This window comes from Ostrea edulis, chromosome 1, assembly GCF_947568905.1.
Source record: "Ostrea edulis chromosome 1, xbOstEdul1.1, whole genome shotgun sequence".
NCBI lineage: Eukaryota > Metazoa > Mollusca > Bivalvia > Ostreida > Ostreidae > Ostrea > Ostrea edulis.
Genome location: NC_079164.1, coordinates 10,266,332 through 10,286,180, shown reverse-complemented (window position 1 = coordinate 10,286,180; position 19,849 = coordinate 10,266,332). Strand labels below are relative to the sequence as shown.

Genomic DNA, 19,849 nt, shown 5'->3' with positions numbered 1-19,849 from the left:
TAATTTTTATTGATTGATTTTATTAATTTGTCTTTCTTTTTTTTTTTTTTTAAAAATCCATCCATCATGTAATAATTAAGGATGAAGTGTGTGGTCCTGTTGGCGGTGCTTGTGATCGTGGTACCAGAGACCACAGGATGGGGGAGGAACGATTTGGCAAGACGACACTACAGGGTTTCAAAGGAACTCCACGCACTGAAGAAGCTCATCCCAACCCTCAATAAAGGTATAAAATACGTGTACACGCTATAGATTGTAACAGGATATAATCAACAGTTTATAACTCTATAAATTAGTATCAATAAAACAAATCTGCAATTTGGCAAATAGATATTCAGACATCTGACGTAGTGTAGATGTGTTTGAATACTGTATACAGGGTTATTTTCCCCACATCTTATTTTCGCCTTTCCACACTTGTTGGCGGTTTCGCTCCGTGTTAAGTTTGCCCAGACATAGATGTGCTAAAAGAGAGATAAACGAAAAAAAAATCAATTTCACCCAGTCCTATATTTGCTCACTGATAACAAGAGCGAAAGGGACGAAAATAAAAGGGGGCGAATACATATATGTATTTCCATGTATACAGTAAAGACCATGCTGGAGCTATTTACACAATACAGTCGTAACACTTTCCTGTGCATGTAGAATGATGCATTCTTCTCAGCTAAGTGATGATATCCTTAAAACGTATTGATAAGACTGGGAAGTACAGCGAGATGCAGAGCGATGACAACACGCCTAATGCTGACAAATGGAGAATTTGTCGTTAGTACGAAAACTGTGTATTCTATAGAGGCAGAATAAAGGATATTTCGGAGAATCATACTTTCCTTACTTCTTTTGTTTTATAACGAATAAATTATATCTTAGTAAGGTATGATTTATTTTTTCAAGTCGTTATTTTTCAAGCCAAATTCTGCAGTGTGAGATGCTTCTTAGTAAATATCTTCACTTATAGATTCTTGTTGCTTGAACATATTTTATTCTGAAAGGAGAACTATGCTTTTATAGTTCAGTTTTCATCAAGCTCATCAATGTATAACGAAAGGTTTTTAATGATTTAAATCAAAATAAATTGTTAAATAATGGCGAGAGTAAAATAGATCAAATTCACATGACCGGGAAATAATTAGAAGCTGACCTTTCTTCACTTGAGACATTTTGAAGAGTATTCCGCCCTTGGTAAAAAGAACAATAAATCAATTATCTGAAAATATGTAAATGATTAATTCTATTTCATATTTCCATAAAGATAAATATAATTTCATTTTAAAATATTTTTATGAAATCTACTTAATCCATATAGATTTCAAAGTAAAATAAAATAAATCAAGCAGTAATCATTATTTTGAAATTCCTATGGTAGATTATTTCTATTTGATGAACCTTTCAAAAATAAGAACATAATTAGAAAAATCCCTCCATCCATTTACGAGATATTAAATATGATAGTTGTACATTGAATAACTTAAATTGTGTTCCCTGTACAAACTTTCACCTGTATATTCAGGCAGTTTGTAAATAATTTTAAGTGTATTGACCACTTGACGATAATACTAATCATAATACAAACTAACCAAACTTTTAAAATCATTAAGGGATAAAGGGTGAGGATGGACCCAAAGGAACAAAAGGGCCCACAGGAGATAAAGGAACAACGGGACCTCAGGGGAACCAAGGCGCCAAGGGGGACATCGGATTCAAAGGTGAAAAGGGGAGTCCAGGTCCGGTGGGCAATAAAGGTTCTAAAGGTGAAAAAGGATCCAATGGCGCGCTTGGGGAGAAAGGGGTGCAAGGACAAAAGGGGGAAACTGGAGGGGTTGGGGCCGCGGGTGACAAGGGCGATAAAGGAGCTGGCCAGAAGGGAGAGTCCGGTTCTGGAGGACAGAAAGGGGAAAAGGGAGCAAACGGATCGGCAGGAACAAATGGAGAGAAGGGAGAACCTGGTCCTCAGGGGCTTAAAGGAGACATGGGAATTAAAGGGGACACCGGTAGTGCTGGACAAAAGGGAGTTAAGGGAGAGAAGGGACAGAAGGGAGAGAGGGGAGGTAATGCAGCACCAACTCAATAAATGAAACATTTTGCCAGTGATTGTGTATTGGACAGAGTGCATATATACCATTGTCAAACTCCACGGAATTTACCGCATTCATGTGTTTTCATTGTCCTCTCCTTTCTAGCCGAGTTTATGGAGATCACCGTCGGATATCTACGCTGATCTCGTCTGAGAAAAAGATCAGGTGTAGGTATCATACAATGGTAGAAATGAACTTTTGATAATTAACTTAATTTTCAGATGGATAAGAAATTAATTTTCTTTCAGGTGTTTTCTTATTTATTGTTATAGCTTTATTTTTAATGAACATAAATGATTAGGTATGATTTTTATTTATGAAAACTGTCAAGTCAATATTGTTTGCAATTCTGTATTTCATTAAAAATGATATTCATTAAATAGTGAAACAGAATATAATGAATTGTTGCTGATAATTTTATTCATATTCCTTCAACATAATACCATTGACATCGACAACTTGAATGAAGTTGTATATTAATCCAGCTAAACACTTTAAGTTGCTCGGGTAGGCTACTAAGTCTTTTCGTCTTGTTGAACATCTATTGATGAGATCAGTTTTACTCGTTTGAGGAAGAGAGATAGTGTCGATGGATAACAGGTCTGTGGCAAACGAGGGATGTTTCAACTTTTGTATCCCATTTACTCTCAAGTTTGTATCACATACTTTTGAAATGGATCACACAGTTCATTACCTTCGATTTTCCACACAAATATGATTCCTGGTCCAGATCTGCTGATTTTGTGGCAAGAATGGACTTTTAACATTACATTTCCACTCTTAATTAATTAATAGTACGTTTTGGCTTTCCGTATTAGGTACATCCGAATTACTCCATTGGAACTGAGAAGTATTGGATACAGGATCTTTTTACTGCTATTCTTTCTTTGGATTTTTAAAGTCGTCGATATATTACATTTATTTGGCATACTAGATTTCATTTGGCACCTATCTATTGTTCATAGAATCTTCAAAACTAAACAGGACGATACCCACACCCAGGTGTAACAGGAAGATACCCACACCCAGGTGTAACAGGACGATACCCACACAAAGGTGTAACAGGAAAATACCCACACACAGGTGTAACAGGACGATACTCACACCCAGGTGTGTAACAGGAAAATACCCACACACAGGTGTAACAGGAAGATACTCACACCCAGGTGTGTAACAGGAAAATACCCACACACAGGTGTAACAGAAAATACCCACACCCAGGTGTAACAGAAAGATACCCACACACAGGTGTAACAGGAAGATACCCACACACAGGTGTAACAGGAAGATACCCACACACAGGTGTAACAGGAATATACCCACACACAGGTGTAACAGGACGATACTCACACCCAGGTGTAACAGGAATATACCCACACACAGGTGTAACAGGAAGATACCCACACACAGGTGTAACAGGAAGATACCCACACCCAGGTGTAACAGGAAGATACTCACACACAGGTGTAACAGAAAGATACCCACACACAGGTGTAACAGGAAGATATCCACACACAGGTGTAACAGGACGATACTCACACCCAGGTGTAACAGAACGATACCTATACCCAGGTGTAACAGGACGATACTCACACCCAGGTGTGTAACAGGAAGATACCCACACACAGGTGTAACAGGAAGTTACCCACACACAGGTATAACAGGACGATACTCACACCCAGGTGTAACAGAACGATACCTATACCCAGGTGTAACAGGACGATACTCACACCCAGGTGTGTAACAGGAAAATACCCACACACAGGTGTAACAGGAAGATACCCACACACAGGTGTAACAGGAGATACCCATACACAGGTGTAACAGGAAGATACCCACACACAGGTGTAACAGGAAGAGACCCACACCCAGGTGTAACAGGACGATACCCACACACAGGTGTAACAGGACGATACACACACACAGGTGTAACAGGACGATACCCACACACAGGTGTAACAGGACGATACTCACACACAGGTGTAACAGGACGATACTCACACACAGGTGTAACAGGACGATACCCACACACAGATGTAACAGGAATATACCCACACACAGGTGTAACAGGAAGTTACCCACACACAGGTGTAACAGGAAGATACTCACACACAGGTGTAACAGGAAGATACTCACACACAGGTGTAACAGGACGATACTCACACACAGGTGTAACAGGAAGATAACCACACACAGGTGTAACAGGAATATACACACACACACAGGTGTAACAGGACGATACTCACACACAGGTGTAACAGGAATATACACACACACAGGTGTAACAGGAATATACCCACACACAGGTGTAACAGGACGATACCCACACCCAGGTGTAACAGGAATATACACACACACAGGTGTAACAGGAAGATACCCACACCCAGGTGTAACAGGACAATACCCACACACAGGTGTAACAGGAAAATACCCACACACAGGTGTAACAGGAAGATACCCACACACAGGTGTAACAGGAAGATACCCACACACAGGTGTAACAGGACGATACTCACACACAGGTGTAACAGGACGATACCCACACACAGGTGTAACAGGACGATACCCACACACAGGTGTAACAGGAAAATACCCACACACAGGTGTAACAGGAAGATACACACACAAAGGTGTAACAGGAAGAGACCCACACACAGGTGTAACAGGAATATACACACACACAGGTGTAACAGGAAGATACCCACACCCAGGTGTAACAGGAAGTTACCCACACACAGGTGTAACAGGAAGATACACACACACAGGTGTAACAGGACGATACTCACACACAGGTGTAACAGGAAGATACTCACACCCAGGTGTCGAACACACCTTTTTTCCATCAGAGACAATTTGTTGACAATTTGTTGCTTGTGTCTTCTATAACACAACTCAACATAATTTCATATTTTCCACGTTCCATATTGAGAAGATACAGAAAAATACCATGTACCATTGAAATATGTAATTTATCAAACTTAACAGATTTATGTTGCGATGCCGGTGACAGAGAAACAATTTGGGATTCTGTAATAAAAACACGTGGTCTAAGATGACTTAAAAATGAAAAACAAAATCAAGATCAAACTTTCATTTCATCTGAACAAAATGACCGTAAAAACTCCCAACCAGGCACATAACATTATTTCAATGTTGAATTTTTTTTTTAAATTATGGTAAATAGTCGAACAACCATCTTATAACACTGATGTTGAGCCAACGTAATGTCAACCGTCATATTTATAGGTTATAGACTTTGTATGGGAAAATATGACGACCGAGTTTTTTGGCGCGTAGACGGTCCGTTCGCGACAAAAAACGAGGTCGTCATATTTCCCATACAAAGTCTATAACCTTTTTATTATATACTTTCAATTTCATTTAGAAACTGACAATAATTTTATTTTTAACAATAACTTTATCGGTTTAAGTGAGTAAAAGATGAAAAACACGAAAAATTTGAAAATTAAGGGCGTAGAAATTTGATTGTGACGTAATGTTTGCGGGTCGGAATGTTTCCGGGCATATATCGTGTGATATATGCCCGCAAACTTTTAAAGAAAAAAGAAGAGATGAAATTGAAAGTATATAATAAATCGATATATTGTCTGCGTTGAAACAATATTGAAGATGCAACATCATCAATTACATTTATTGCAGTTGTTCAACCTTAGATTGATTTTTCATTTGGTGAAGGGACATTTGTAATGAAAAGGTGAAAATGTGCCATGTTATAAATGTTATGTAATGTTATAAATGGATAAAGTCCGAATGGCATGTACAAGATCTGTATGGGGTTGTGGTGAATATAGAATATGTTTAGTTTTTATACTTTTAAGAATACATTTACGACCTCTAATTGTAATAATAAAACATGTACTGTAATGATGTATATGTAACTGCTGTTCATTTAATTGAGGCCGAATAATAAGGACATAACAACATCCTATCCATGTAACAATTTACGTAATGTGCGAAACTTCCTGAGAACAAAGAAATTAGACGCAGTCATGTTGAACAAGGGATATCAGACACTACACGCAATGGTTGCAATGGACGTCTCACTCAGGGAAGACCTTTCAATTCTTTGTAGATTTAAACATTTGTTGTATTATTTAATTTAAAACTGTAGAAATAGAAATATTTATTTCTGACGCACAAAATAGTTTTAACATTGAGAACGAGATGTGTAGTATTGTGTAGCCATTGGATATATCACATGAAACATAAAACGAACCCGTATCGGGTGTAATAATACACGTTATGCTAAACGATCAATTAACGTTACATAAAATATTACCAATACATGATTCAATACTCTCCCATTTCTATAAATGTACCTTAATGAAAGATGTAGATAGTGTTCAATCCCATAACTTCTATAAAAGGTGAAGATAACGAACAGTGATCAATCTCATAACTCATAATAGCAATGCGAAATAGAAAGCTGGGCAAACACGGACCCCTGGACAAACCAGAGGTGGGATCAGGTGCCTAGGAGGATCCCCTGCTGACCGGTCACATCCGCCTTGAACCCTATATATTGACAAGATCAGACTTTCTAGTGATTGATGCACAGGAATAACTTGAGTTGAATCTTTGATAAGTCCCATCTCAATATGGTTCGTCAAAAGCTGCAAAAAACTGTGATATTTTTGAATAATTGAAATTAATTTTTAGTTATCTCATTGGATGAAGTTTCAATACAATCACTTTTTGACGTGACAAATTTGACGTATAAATACTCGAACATTGTCTACCGCAATTTATGGTTTTGTAGACCGGTTTTCAGGCACACTACATGTATATAAAAAGATCGGGATATAGATTTCAAATTAATAATTAAGGCAATCAACCTCTGTATATACATTTCAATTCACCCAGATCATTCCATTTCGTCCATGAATGTCGGAATTCTGTGGGGCAACCATCACAGCCTAACTTTAAAGTCCCCCTCTTCCCAGACGAAAAGAGTTGTGGCTTAGAATACTGGGCACTGCTTTCGAATATGGGTGTAATGGTAATGTAAAAATGTGGAAAAGCGTACAAGTCCACATGAAAGGTAAAGATAACATACAGTGATCAAACTTATAACTCCTATAAGCAATACAAAATTGGTGGGATCAGGTGCCTAGGAGGAGTAAGCATCTCCTGTCGACCGGTCACACCCGCCGTGAGCCCTATACCCTGATCAGGTAAACTGAGTCATCCGTAGTCAAAATCAGTGTGCCAAGAACGACCTAACAATCGGTATGAAACACATCAGACAGCATTTGAAGCAATGACAGGTTGTATTGACGAACTAGATCGTTATAACGACCATAGAATTTGCGAAATGCTGACTTCAATCGATACTGTTGAAACCCCTGTACCACCAACTTGTTTGTCAGTAGCTTGCCTCCATTTAAAAACTGATCATACGTAGAACAAGCCCTCGCGTATCGAATCAGTTGAGAGATATAAATACTTCCTGTAGGTGATAATGGAATATTGCTACATAGATATGGAGAGTTGACGATGGAGAAGCTGAAATCATCCCGTTTGTTATACACTTGAGTTGTCAGTTTGCTGTTGATGTCTACTTTCAATAAAATATCTAAGTATGAAGAAATAGTGGACGACTCTGTGGTGTCCTTAATTATTGTTAATAGACAAAACGCCATCGATATATCGAAATGTCGAATTGAAGGCCGCAGCGAGAGGTTTTTTCTTATCACGTAGAAGTTTTTGAATAAATTCTGCTTCATATGAAAATAGAAACAGGTCAGCTAACAAAGGAACACAATTCGTACCCATGGGAATTTCAACAGACTGTTGGACGATCTGATCACCAAAGACCACAAAGATATTGTCAGTGAGGAACTCTAGCATATTTGTTATATTTCAACTTCAGAGTACCTGTGCGTGGAATCAGAGAGGGGTTTAACAAAGTAATTTTTGAATGACTGATTACTAGATATGAATATTTCCGTTTTCCATTTTTGTTGAAGAGGCAACTGTCTATGATGTCAAAAAGTCTAGTCTTTAATTTATCGTGAGGAATAGTAGTGAAAAGTGTTGAAAGGTTATAGGTTTTGATGTTATTGATTTGGGAAAAGTTTTGCGATTTCAAGTTTACTAAAAGTTGTTTATAATTTTTTGGAACCACTTTTAATTAACACCACTTCTGGCATATGTAGGCGCACAGTAAGTTTGAAGTTTCTCCTTCACAGCTGTTCATGTTTTCGTGAGGAGCAAAGATAGGGGCTGAATGTGGTGGACTTGTTACAGTGCCCAAATACGTAAGACCGATATACATGATATTGACACAAAACTTTTCTCTGCACTGTTGAAAGTTTATTTTATTTGAAGAATCCAAAACAAGCCCATACTTGCATTTTTTTCAATACCAGAATACAGATTGAAATATTACCCAACACAGTCTCTTCAAAACAGCAGATACACGGTTGAAAATTCTTCTGAATCACGCCTTCATTTTCAAAAATTGACACTTGCTACATGTAACAGAAGAATAGATGCTTTCAACCAAAGAACTTTTGATGAAGTCACAAAATGTTTCCAAATTGAAAGCATCAAAACGAGCGTATGTTCAATATTTTACATTCCTCGCTATGGATTAAAGACTAGGTTTTTTAACACCACAGACATCTGCTTCTTTAATAACAATGAAACTTAGGAATATTCCTATCTTGTGATAAGTCATCTATTAAAAAGTTTCATCTTGATTCTACGTGCGAGTCCTCTGAAATTGCCATCAAAACGTTGCTTTAACTTACCTCGTGAAAAACATCAATGAAGTGTTTGTACATAAGTCTTCTATGTTTTCTTTATATCTCCATGCAAAGATATTGCATTCCTTTATTAGATGACCTTTTTTGGTATTCTAATAAGGCATAATTTATTTCAAAATTTTCTATATGAGAAAAAATCTCTTGCGCTGGCCTCCAACTCAACATTTCCATGTACAACGACGACGTTTGATCTAATAAAATTATATATACCAGCGAACCCGAAATAAAAGACTCCAAAGAGTCCCCCACATTTGTTTCATATTTGGATGATTTACTGAACATAGACGTTATCGACAAACGAAAACCAAAGCTTTAAGTTGACTTCAGCTTCTCCATATTTTGACTAAGAAATATTCCGTTTACCTAATTATGATAGAGAGCTCACAACAGGGGTGGCAATCAACAGAGATTATTTATTTCTCATAGGCACCTGATTTCAACTCTAGTGTTTCAAAGGATCCATGTTTCCCTGTTCTCAATCTTGCATCCTTTAAATTGAGATCGATTACTTCTTCACATTTGTCATTAAGATTCGTTCATAAAGGACGACACCATCCTTGTCATTGTCCTAAACTCCGGTTTAACGGACTCTCAAAACTACGTCTGTCACGACAACGCCAACACTGATATATATTGGTCATTTTGGTCATTCTCTGATGTCATCAGCGAGCAGTCTTTATAAGGATATGATTATGAAGACATTAGTATACCGAAGTCTTGTGACTTAAACCAACGAAGATTGCTTCAAATCAAAATTGAGGTAGGTTACGATATATATAGAGGAATTATGCTTTTATCTTATCAAGAGTATTTCAAATAACTACAACAGAAAAAATGAATTATTTTACGAGAGCAAATTATTCAATTATTACATTTTACACAAATCAAACGTCACATGAAATAACTGTCAGTATACATGCAGATGATATCCCCATGCCTTTTGTATTTTAAACATCAGTAGTACTTATTCAATGGATTGATTTAATAAAGCGTGGGTATGTTCTTATTGACCAGAACTTCAGGTTTTATTCGTTTAGGATGGCATTGAAGTTTGTGTTCCTCGTGGCGGTGTGTGTGATCGGAGTTCCAGATATCACGGGATGGACGTGGTGGTACGGGGTGCCCCGGTATCAATTAGCAGTAAACTACAACTATATGTATCACAATCTTCTCAAGATCAAACATCTTCTGAAGATCACTGGTAAAGGCATGCTTACGCACTCTAATGTTAGAATATCACACCTACTTTAAACTTTATTTCCACAAATGGACAAAAGGAAAGTATGTACGTATTCAGTTGAATAGTTGGTACACTATATTCATTCCTAATCATGCAATTGTACCATGCAAGGTGAAGATAACGAACAGTGATCAATCTCATAACTCCTATAAGCAATACAAAATAGATAGTTAGACAAACACGGACCCCTGAACACACCAGAGTTGGGATCAGGTGCCTAGGAGGAGTAAACACCCCCTGTTGACCGGTCACACGCTGTGATCCCTATACATGTCTATCTGCTATATTTTAAAATGATGTTACAGCACTAAATAATTTCAAGTTTTAAAGTGAAAAGAAATGTACATTTTCAGCATTTTGTATGACATTGTTAGTAAAGGATCGCGCCATATTAAGAGACATTATTTGTCGAAATGCGCATCTGGTGCATCAAAATTGGTACCGTTTAAGTTTTACATACGAGGACATTGCATATATTTGTGTTGAACCGTCTAAAAATGACACCACGTTTGATTGCTAGCCAAGAACAAAAAAAAAAAAAATCTAAATACCTCTGTCTGTAAAATTGGTTGATGCAATATTTGATTAATTGATTTTCAAAAATTCCCATGTACAATGTCCCTACATGCTTACTCCTCCTAGGCACCTGATCCCACCTCTGGTATATCCAGGGGTCCTTGTTTGCCCAACTTTCTATTTTGTATTGTTTATAGGAGTTATGAGATTGATCACTGTTCGTTGTCTTCACTTTTCATGCACAACACCTTCACTCAGTTAACTACAAGTCACAACAATTGTTCATGATTCTGAAAATACTGTATACAGGAAAATTATCATGACAAGACTTCTCTACAAGTCAATCTTTCCCCATTTTATATTTGCTTACTTCGCCCTAATCCTAAATGAATGAAAATGTCACAAGGTGAAAATATCCATTTATGCGTTAACAATATTATCCAATTGTTTTAAGAAGACATACTATCTATTTTAACTGCTTAGCTACCAAGGGGGAGCCTGGGACTACAGGTCAAAATGGGGATCCAGGAGACAAAGGGACCACGGGTCCACAAGGAGCTCAGGGAAACAAGGGGCAGCTCGGTGCCAAAGGTGAAATGGGTAGTCAAGGTCCACAGGGAACTGCGGGAACACAAGGTTCACAAGGCCTCAAGGGTGAAAAGGGCGATAAAGGAGAACCGGGTCAAGTGAAGGGGGAACCCGGAACAAGTGGAAACAAAGGGAGCAAAGGCGATAAAGGGACGGGTCAGAAGGGAGAGCCCGGTTCTGCAGGACAGAAAGGGGACAAGGGAGCAGATGGGACGGCAGGAACAAAAGGGGTGAAAGGGGAACCTGGTCCTCAGGGAGTGAAAGGTGACTTGGGAAGTAAGGGGGACACGGGTAGTGCTGGACCGAATGGAGAAAAGGGAGAGAAAGGACAGAAGGGCTTAAAAGGAAAAACTGTAGGTCCTCCTTAATCTTCAAGAAATCAGTGAAGCAAAGAAATTATCAGGTGATTCTATGACAGATGTGATCATAATAAATGAGAAAATATCTTTTTATCCGTCTTGGAATTTACTTTAGTATTCGATGTAATTTTCAAAGTGTTCTCATATTCCTATTTGTGTGTACATGCTGGATTTCAGAAAACATGCGCTCATTTCATCTGGATGCTGAAAATGTTTTTAAATCATTAAATGATGATAAAGTGTATTTGTATCAATTGATAAAATAACTACGTTTTTAATGGAAAAAATAAGTAAAATTAACAGTTCCTAACGTTAGTGATTATGAAACAACATATTAAGTCAATCAAAAGGCTTTCCACACTTGGATTGATTGATTGATTGTATTGTTTTTACATCATGTCGAGAATTTCCCCCTCATACTGAGACGTCACCAGCTGTAGGTGAAGTACCACACATTTAGATCCATGCTTAGCGCTCAGGGCCGTAGCAGTGAAAGTTCTTTATCGTGCCAACGACTGCGTTTTATAAGTCATATCCAAAAGACCCGTGGTTCTCACTTCTAAATGCCGAGCGTTAGGCGAAAAATCAGTAACAGAACATCCGACACAATGTCAGGTCCCCCCCCCCCCCTCCCATTTCGGAAAGGGTGGTCTCCCGGACGGCTTGTATACCGTGTCATTGAAGGTTTCATCCCAAAACGAGTAGTTCACTCAGTCCGAGAAATTACTATCGTGGATGATCATAATGTAAAACTTACACGGTACCAATTTTGATGCACCAGATGCGCATTTCGACAAATAATGTCTCTTCAGTGATGCTCAACCGAAATGTTTGAAATCCGAAATAACTATGAAGTTTTAGATCTAAATATAGCCAAAAACAGCGTACCAAACAAGTGGAGCCAAATTCGTCCAAGGATAAGAGCTATGCATGGATGATCATGTCGAATTAGATTTGACGCGGCCATGGCACAAACGGTGCTCCAAAGTACGACCTTCCGGTTTTGAAGCGAACGATCTAGCATTGAGCTTTCGCAACCGGTTTATATCGAACCGTCATATGAATGAAAATGATTATTGTTAATAGATCAAAGACAATGTTATGCGGTGGAATTTAAATGTATTGTGCCACAACATGTGCCATAAGTGGTGTAAATTAAATGTAGATTCTATAGAACTTTTAATAAATTTGAAATCATAAAGCTTTTCTTTGATCAACATAATCAAAACGTATAATTGTTTGACATCTAGTGCATCAAAATTGGTACCGTATAAGTTTTACATTATGACCCCTGGGTCGAGGCCTCTGCTGGTGGACTGTTAGTCCCCGAGGGTCTCTACAGCCCAGTAGCTAAGTACTTCGTTACTAGCTTGAAAGTACGGATGTATATTAATTGCTGTTATAAAATTTAGAAATTCATTTCAAAATTAAGGATTATCTCCCCCATGCATAGCTCTTATCCTTGGACGAATTTGGCTACACTTTTTTGGCACGCGGTTTTTGGCTATATTTAGCTCTAAAACTTCATAGTTATTTCGGATTTCAAACATTTCGGTTGAGCATCACTGAAGAGACATTATTTGTCGAAATGCGCATCTGGTGCATCAAAATTGGTACCGTATAAGTTTTACATCATAGACAGTTGTTTCTTCAACTAAAATGAAAAAAGGAAATATTCATATAAAAGTGATCAGACATGCAAAACATTACGTTGTTAAACATCACTCTGATTCCACGCATATGTACTGTGAAGTTGAAATAAAAAATATGCTGGAGTTCCTTATTGGCAATACCTTGATAGTCTTTGTATACATGAGAAGAAATAATTATCTCGCTGTGGCCTTCAACACAACATTTAGATATATCGAAGACTTTTATCTAGTAACAGTAATATGTCGATTCGATATATCGCAGTGAACTCAAAATAAAAGACATCATAGAGTCCTCCACATTTGTTTCGTACTTAGATATTTTATTGGAAATGAATATCAAAGACAAACTAACAACTCAGCAAACGAGATCCATTGTCCACTACCCATATTTATGTATCAGTATTCCATTATTACTTGTCTATGGTCTTTATGACTCTCAACTGATTCGATACACAAGAGCTTCTTCTGCGTATGATCAGTTTTGAATCGAGACATACTACTGAAAAACAAGTTGATGTTGCAGTGGTTTCAACATTCTCGTTTAAAGTCAACATATCGTAAATTTTATGGTCCTTATAACGATCTAGTTTGCCACTACAACCTAACATTGGGTCATGTGCTGTCTGACGTGTTTCATACCGATTGTTAGACTGTTCTTGGCACACTGATTTACTCCGTGTATAGATAAAGATATCAGGCTCACAGCAGGTGTGATCGGTCGACAGGGAGTGCTTACGTCTCGTATGCACCTGTTCCCACTTCTGGTATATCGAGGGGTGCGTGTTTGCCCGACTCTCTATTTTGTACTCCTTATAGGAGTTACGATATTGATGTCTACGAGATGAAATCATCTTTAAAACCATTGGTTACGATATAGTGACAAATTTCTTTCGGTAGGTACGCTGCGGAACTATCAATGATATTCCGGCGATGTAAGGATCCAGAAGAAATGGAAGAACTATTACTCCTCAACGCAAGGAAACCAATGATAAATCATGGCTCTCGGTCTGATTTAGTCACAAAATCTTCCTTCTATGAAAGAGAGAATAAGATCGAAAGTGCGCCCGTCGACAAACTAACATCTAAACTGACAACATGACACTTATTCTTATACAAGAAAGATTAATATGAATGGTATTTTCTCTTCTACAGTATTTGCAACGAACGAGGAAAAGAAAGGTGTGGAGATACCCCAAAATGACAAAATACTATGATTCATTTACGCACGCATCATCTGTGTTTTCTTCTTGAATATCAAACATTCAGGATTTGAATGTATGTAACTTACGCAGATGTGAATGAAAGCTGACTGAAAGTTGTGTCCTGTCTGTAGTGCTCAGGAATAGTGACTTCCTTGTGATAAGTATAGTACTGCGGTTATTTTGTGCACTCGCCAATAGCTTTCTATAATAGAGGAATTAATCATGTCACAGATTTACACATGGAATGAAAGACACACCCTCCTACATTCAATTCATTATTTTCTTTAACTGAATACGTTACACTGGGTATCCAAAGATATCATAAACGTTTATACCGCCAGATTAACACATTATAAACGTTTATACCGCCAGATTAACACATCATAAACGTTTATACCGCCAGATTAACACATTATAAATGTTTGTACAACCAGATTAACACATTATAAACGTTTATACCGCCAGATTAACACATTATAAACGTTTATACCGCCAGATTAACACATCATAAACGTTTATACCGCCAGATTAACACATTATAAACGTTTATATCGCCAGAATAACACATTATAAACGTTTGTACCGCCAGATTAACATGTAGCAGTGTATTCTAAACGCATTATAAAAGTTGGTACCGCCGATTAGCACATTATAATAATTTGTACCGTCAGATTAACACATTATAAAAGTTTATATCGCCAGATTAACAAAATATAAACGTTTATACCACCAGATTAACACATCATAAACGTTTATACCGCCAGATTAATACATTATAAATATATATTATTACTACAGTAACTTGATCCGAAGAGTCGGATCACGTCGAGTTGACAGGCGCGGATCATCAGATCACACGAGACGCGAAGCGTCGAGTTTGATCTGATGATCCGCGCCTGTCAACGAGACGTGATCCAACTCTTCGGATCAAGTTACTGTAGTAATAATAAATTTATTATATACCCCCTTTTGCATTTTAAATCCACATTTATAGAATACTAAATGCAATCCAAATTATCAAAAATACAGACATACAGTGAAATTATGTTTTAAATTGTGTACGCAGTTTTGTTTGTGACGCGGTCAACATTTTCCACAAGAAACGTTGCGTTGATGCATTGTGACGTCATTGTGACGGCATCAGTTTCAGAGGATACTGATACGGAATCAGAAAACCACAGTATGTGATCCGGAAAACCGGATCACACGCTGTGAAATCCATAGTATCAAAGATCGATACATTGATGGGTATATAATAAAAGTTTTTATTATATACCCATGAATGTATCGTTCATTGATACTGTGGATTTGACAGCGTGTGATCCGGTTTTCCGGATCACCACACTGTGGTTTTCTGATTCCGTATCAGTATCCTCTGAAACTGATGTCGTCACAATCACGTCACAATGCATCAACACAACGTTATTTGTGGAAAATATTGAACGCGTCACAAACGAAACTGCGTACACAAAACATAATTTCATAGTATGTCTGTGTTTTTGATAGTTTGGATTACATTTATTATCTTAGAAATGTGGATTTAAAATGCAAAAGGGGGTATATAATAAATTTATTATTACTACAGTAACTTGATCCGAAGAGTTGGAAGCGTCGAGTTTGATCTGATGATCCGCGCCTGTCAACGAGACGTGATCCAACTCTTCGGATCAAGTTACTGTAGTAATGATAAATTTATTATATACCCCCTTCTGCATTTTAAATCCACATTTATAAGATGATAAATGTAATCCAAATTATCAAAAACAGACATACCATGAAATTATGTTTTGTGTACGTAGTTTTGTTTTGTGACGCGGTCAATATTTTCCACAAATAACGTTGCGTTGATGCATTGTGACGTGATTGTGACGGCATCAGTTTCAGAGGATACTGATACGGAATCAGAAAACCACAGTGTGGTGATCCGGAAAACCGGATCACACGCTGTCAAATCCACAGTATCAACGAACGATACATTGATGGGTATATAATAAATATTTATATATCGCCAGATTAACACATCATAAACGTTTATACCGCCAGATTAACACATTATAAATGTTTGTACAACCAGATTAACACATTATAAAAGTTTATATCGCCAGATTAACACATTATAAAAGTTTTTACTGCCAGATTAACACATTATAAAAGTTTTTACCGCCAGATTAACACATTATAAAAGTTTGTACCGCCAGATTAACACATTATTATAGTGGGTACCGCCAGATTAACACGTTATTATAGCTGGTATCGCTAGATTAACACATTATTATAGCTGGTACCGCCAGATTAACACATTATTATAGTGGGTACCGCCATATTAACACATCATTATACTGGGTCCCGGCAGATTAACCTGTAGCAGTGTATTCGGTTTCATATACTAATATAGACAATCAACAAGTCATGTTGGGTGTTACGTACAAAATCTCGAACTGCACGTGTTAATACAAAATTGTATACCGTCTATCCGTCTGCATTTACGAAAAGTGATGAGAGAATTAAGTAGGTTACATAAGGGGTGTGCACTGGTTCCAGCTGACAAAGCTTGTAATATTATTGTTGTTTGTCATGCCCACTATTACGGGTACCTGTAAAGTGCGAAACGAAATCGAAACGAAACGAAACGAAATCTACCGAAACGAAACGAAATCTACCGAAACGGTACTATACTTCATAAGCAATACAAAATAGATAGTTGGGTAAACACGGACCCCTGGACACACCAGAGGTGGAATCAGGTGCCTAGGAGGAGTAAGCATCCGCTGTTGACCGGTCACATGCGTATTATTCATGTGGAACACTGCTGTATCAGCATATATACTGGTGTACTATTTAAGAGGGGTAATGTTGTGTGTATATATACTGGTGTACTATTTAAGAGGGGTACTGTTGTGTGTATATATACTGGTGTAATATTTAAGAGGGGTACTGTTCTGTCAAATGATACCTATACAGTTGAACTATTTTGGCAGACGTACACGGTGTAAGAACGATAACTCTGACGTAGTTGATTTAATAATAGTGTGTCTGCAATTTAAATAGATTTAATCTAACCACATTCATTTCTTTTTCCATTCTCTTCTTTATCTAAAATTTCAAGATCAGTAAATTATTTATTTATCCGTGTTATTTATCAAATAGAGTTCCATACAGCTGAGTGGTCCTGAAATCAGCCATCTTACATTCACCCTGTTGCGTGGACTCCATCCGTGTTCTCGTGTTAAATCTCAAACTTTCAGGATTCTGAAATGTAAATAAACCACGAAGACGTTAATGAAAGCTGTTTCATGTCGGTAGTGCTCGGAAAATTGACTTCCTTGTGATAAATATAGCATTCTGGTCACATTATACACGCAATTATGCAAGGACGTTGATTCAAATAAATCTTGGGACATAGAGTAACCATCGACACAGGTGAGGTTTTCCCCATTAGAATTAATGTGGTCCTGTTCTATATTTACCATCAGACTGGAGATACGGTAATCTCGGCTGAAATTCAGATCTGAAACCTTCACCAAATCTCGGTGCAGTCTTTTACAATTGTTTGGAAGTTCACTTGTAGCTTTGGTCGATTCTAGCAATTAATTAGTGTGCACTTCGGTGACACTGTTGTTCGTTTCAAATAAGTAAATTGAATGTCAAACTAACTTTCTATTACTATTAATGTTGCCTTCCTTATAGTCTAGGTATGAAAATCCCAAAAAATAAAAAAGTCAATATATTTTCCGTTCAAATGAAGACCCCCATGCCATAACTTTGTATCCCCTGATATTGAAGAGTCCCTATAGTCTTTTTTCTTTTTAATTGGTGATATACAGTATAAATGGGCAGTTACAGCATATCAATAATTCAAAAAATACAGAAAATGTGCTCTTCAATATCAGGAGATAGACAATTGCGTCATTTGAACGGAAACTTTATTGTGGGATTTTCATACCTAGACATGCGATGTAGCATTAACAGTGATTGAGATAGTTTAACAGTCAAATCACTTATATGAAGTTGTGTCGCCTAAATGTATATCATGTGCAGTAATTGATAGAAACAGCCGAAGTAGTACATGTATGAAAGGTGAAGATAACAAACAGTGATCAATCTCATAACTCCTACAAGCAATACAAAACAGATAGTTGGGCAAACACGGAGCCCTGGACACACTAGAGGTGGGATCAGGTGCCTAGGAGGAGTAAGCATTCCCTGTCGATGTATGTGATTTTCCGGACATGAATTATGAAGGACTGCTCTGAGATTCGGTGAAGGCATACAATATATCCAAATATCCAGCGGAGCCATATCGCAGCCGATATTGGAGTTATGAGACTGATGTGTTCGTTATCTTCACTTTTTCATGTATATCAATATCAATAGCTCTTTCTACAACCGGACCTCAAAATAGTGGAAAATATATATCTCATAACAAAGCGTTGGTTTTCTTAGACAGCTAGTTTTCTTTCATAATTCATTCTTTCAGAATGAAATGGAAGTTTGCGTTTATCATCTATTAATTCGTTTATTTAACCATCATGTAATAATTAAGGATGAAGTTTGTGGTCTTGTTGGCGGTGCTTGCGATCGTGGTACCAGAAACCACAGGATGGGGGTGGTGGGATTTGGCCGCACGACACCAAAGGGTGTGTAAGGAACTTCACATACTGAAGAAACTCATCTCAACCCTCAAAAAAGGTATATCATACGTGTATACACTATTCTTAAATTATAAGAGATTGATTAGCTTAATATTGTTCAACGTCCCTCTCGAGAAATGTTCACTTGAAATAAAAGACACCACAGAGTCGTCCACTTCTGCTTTATATTGAAAGTAGATATTAACGGCAAACTGACAACTCAACTGTATGATTTCAGCTTCTCCATCGTTAACTTCCCATATTCATGTAGCAATATTCCATTATCACCTGCACATGGTGTTAATATCTCTCAACTGATTCGATACGCAAGAGCTTGTTCTGTGTATAGTCAGTTTTTAAATTGAGGCAAGCTACTGACAAACAAATTGATGGCACAGGGGTTTCAACAGTATCGACTGAAATCAGCATTTCACAAATTCTTATAACGTTATAACGATCTAGTTCGTCAATACAACCTATCATTGGGTCAGATGCTGTCTGGCGTGATTCATACCGATTGTAAAGCCATTCTTGGCACACTGATTTTGACTATGGATAACTCCGTTTACCTAATCAGGATATAGGGCTCACGGCGGGTGTGACCGGTCGACAGGGGATGCTGGTGTGTCCAGGGATCCGTGTTTGCCCAACTATCTATTTTGTATTGATTTTAGGAGTTATGATATTGATCACTGTTCGTTATCTTCGCCTTTCATATGGAGACGTCACCACTGCTGTTGACAGGCTGTAAAATTTAGGCCTACATTGCCCTTGAGCAGGGAGGGATGTTTG

At 37.6% G+C, this 19,849-nt stretch overlaps 1 protein-coding gene across 1 annotated transcript; it reads left to right on the top strand.

The window, feature by feature from the left end:
- The first annotated feature begins 81 nt into the window (after positions 1–81).
- On the top strand, positions 82–11,581 carry LOC125664398 (collagen alpha-2(VI) chain-like). The gene is made up of 3 exons (XM_056142315.1): positions 82–226; positions 1,602–2,051; positions 11,109–11,581. The coding sequence occupies exons 1-3, from the start codon at positions 82–84 to the stop codon at positions 11,579–11,581; spliced, it is 1,068 nt and encodes a 355-aa protein (XP_055998290.1).
- The last annotated feature ends 8,268 nt before the right edge of the window (positions 11,582–19,849 follow it).

Coding starts and splice junctions, on each gene's coding strand:
- LOC125664398 (XM_056142315.1), top strand. CDS start 82: ATGAAGTGTGTGGTCCTGTTGGCGGTGCTTGTGATCGTGGTACCAGAG. Junction 227..1,601: donor CATCCCAACCCTCAATAAAG/GTATAAAATACG, acceptor AAAATCATTAAG/GGATAAAGGGTGAGGATGGA. Junction 2,052..11,108: donor ACAGAAGGGAGAGAGGGGAG/GTAATGCAGCAC, acceptor TTAACTGCTTAG/CTACCAAGGGGGAGCCTGGG.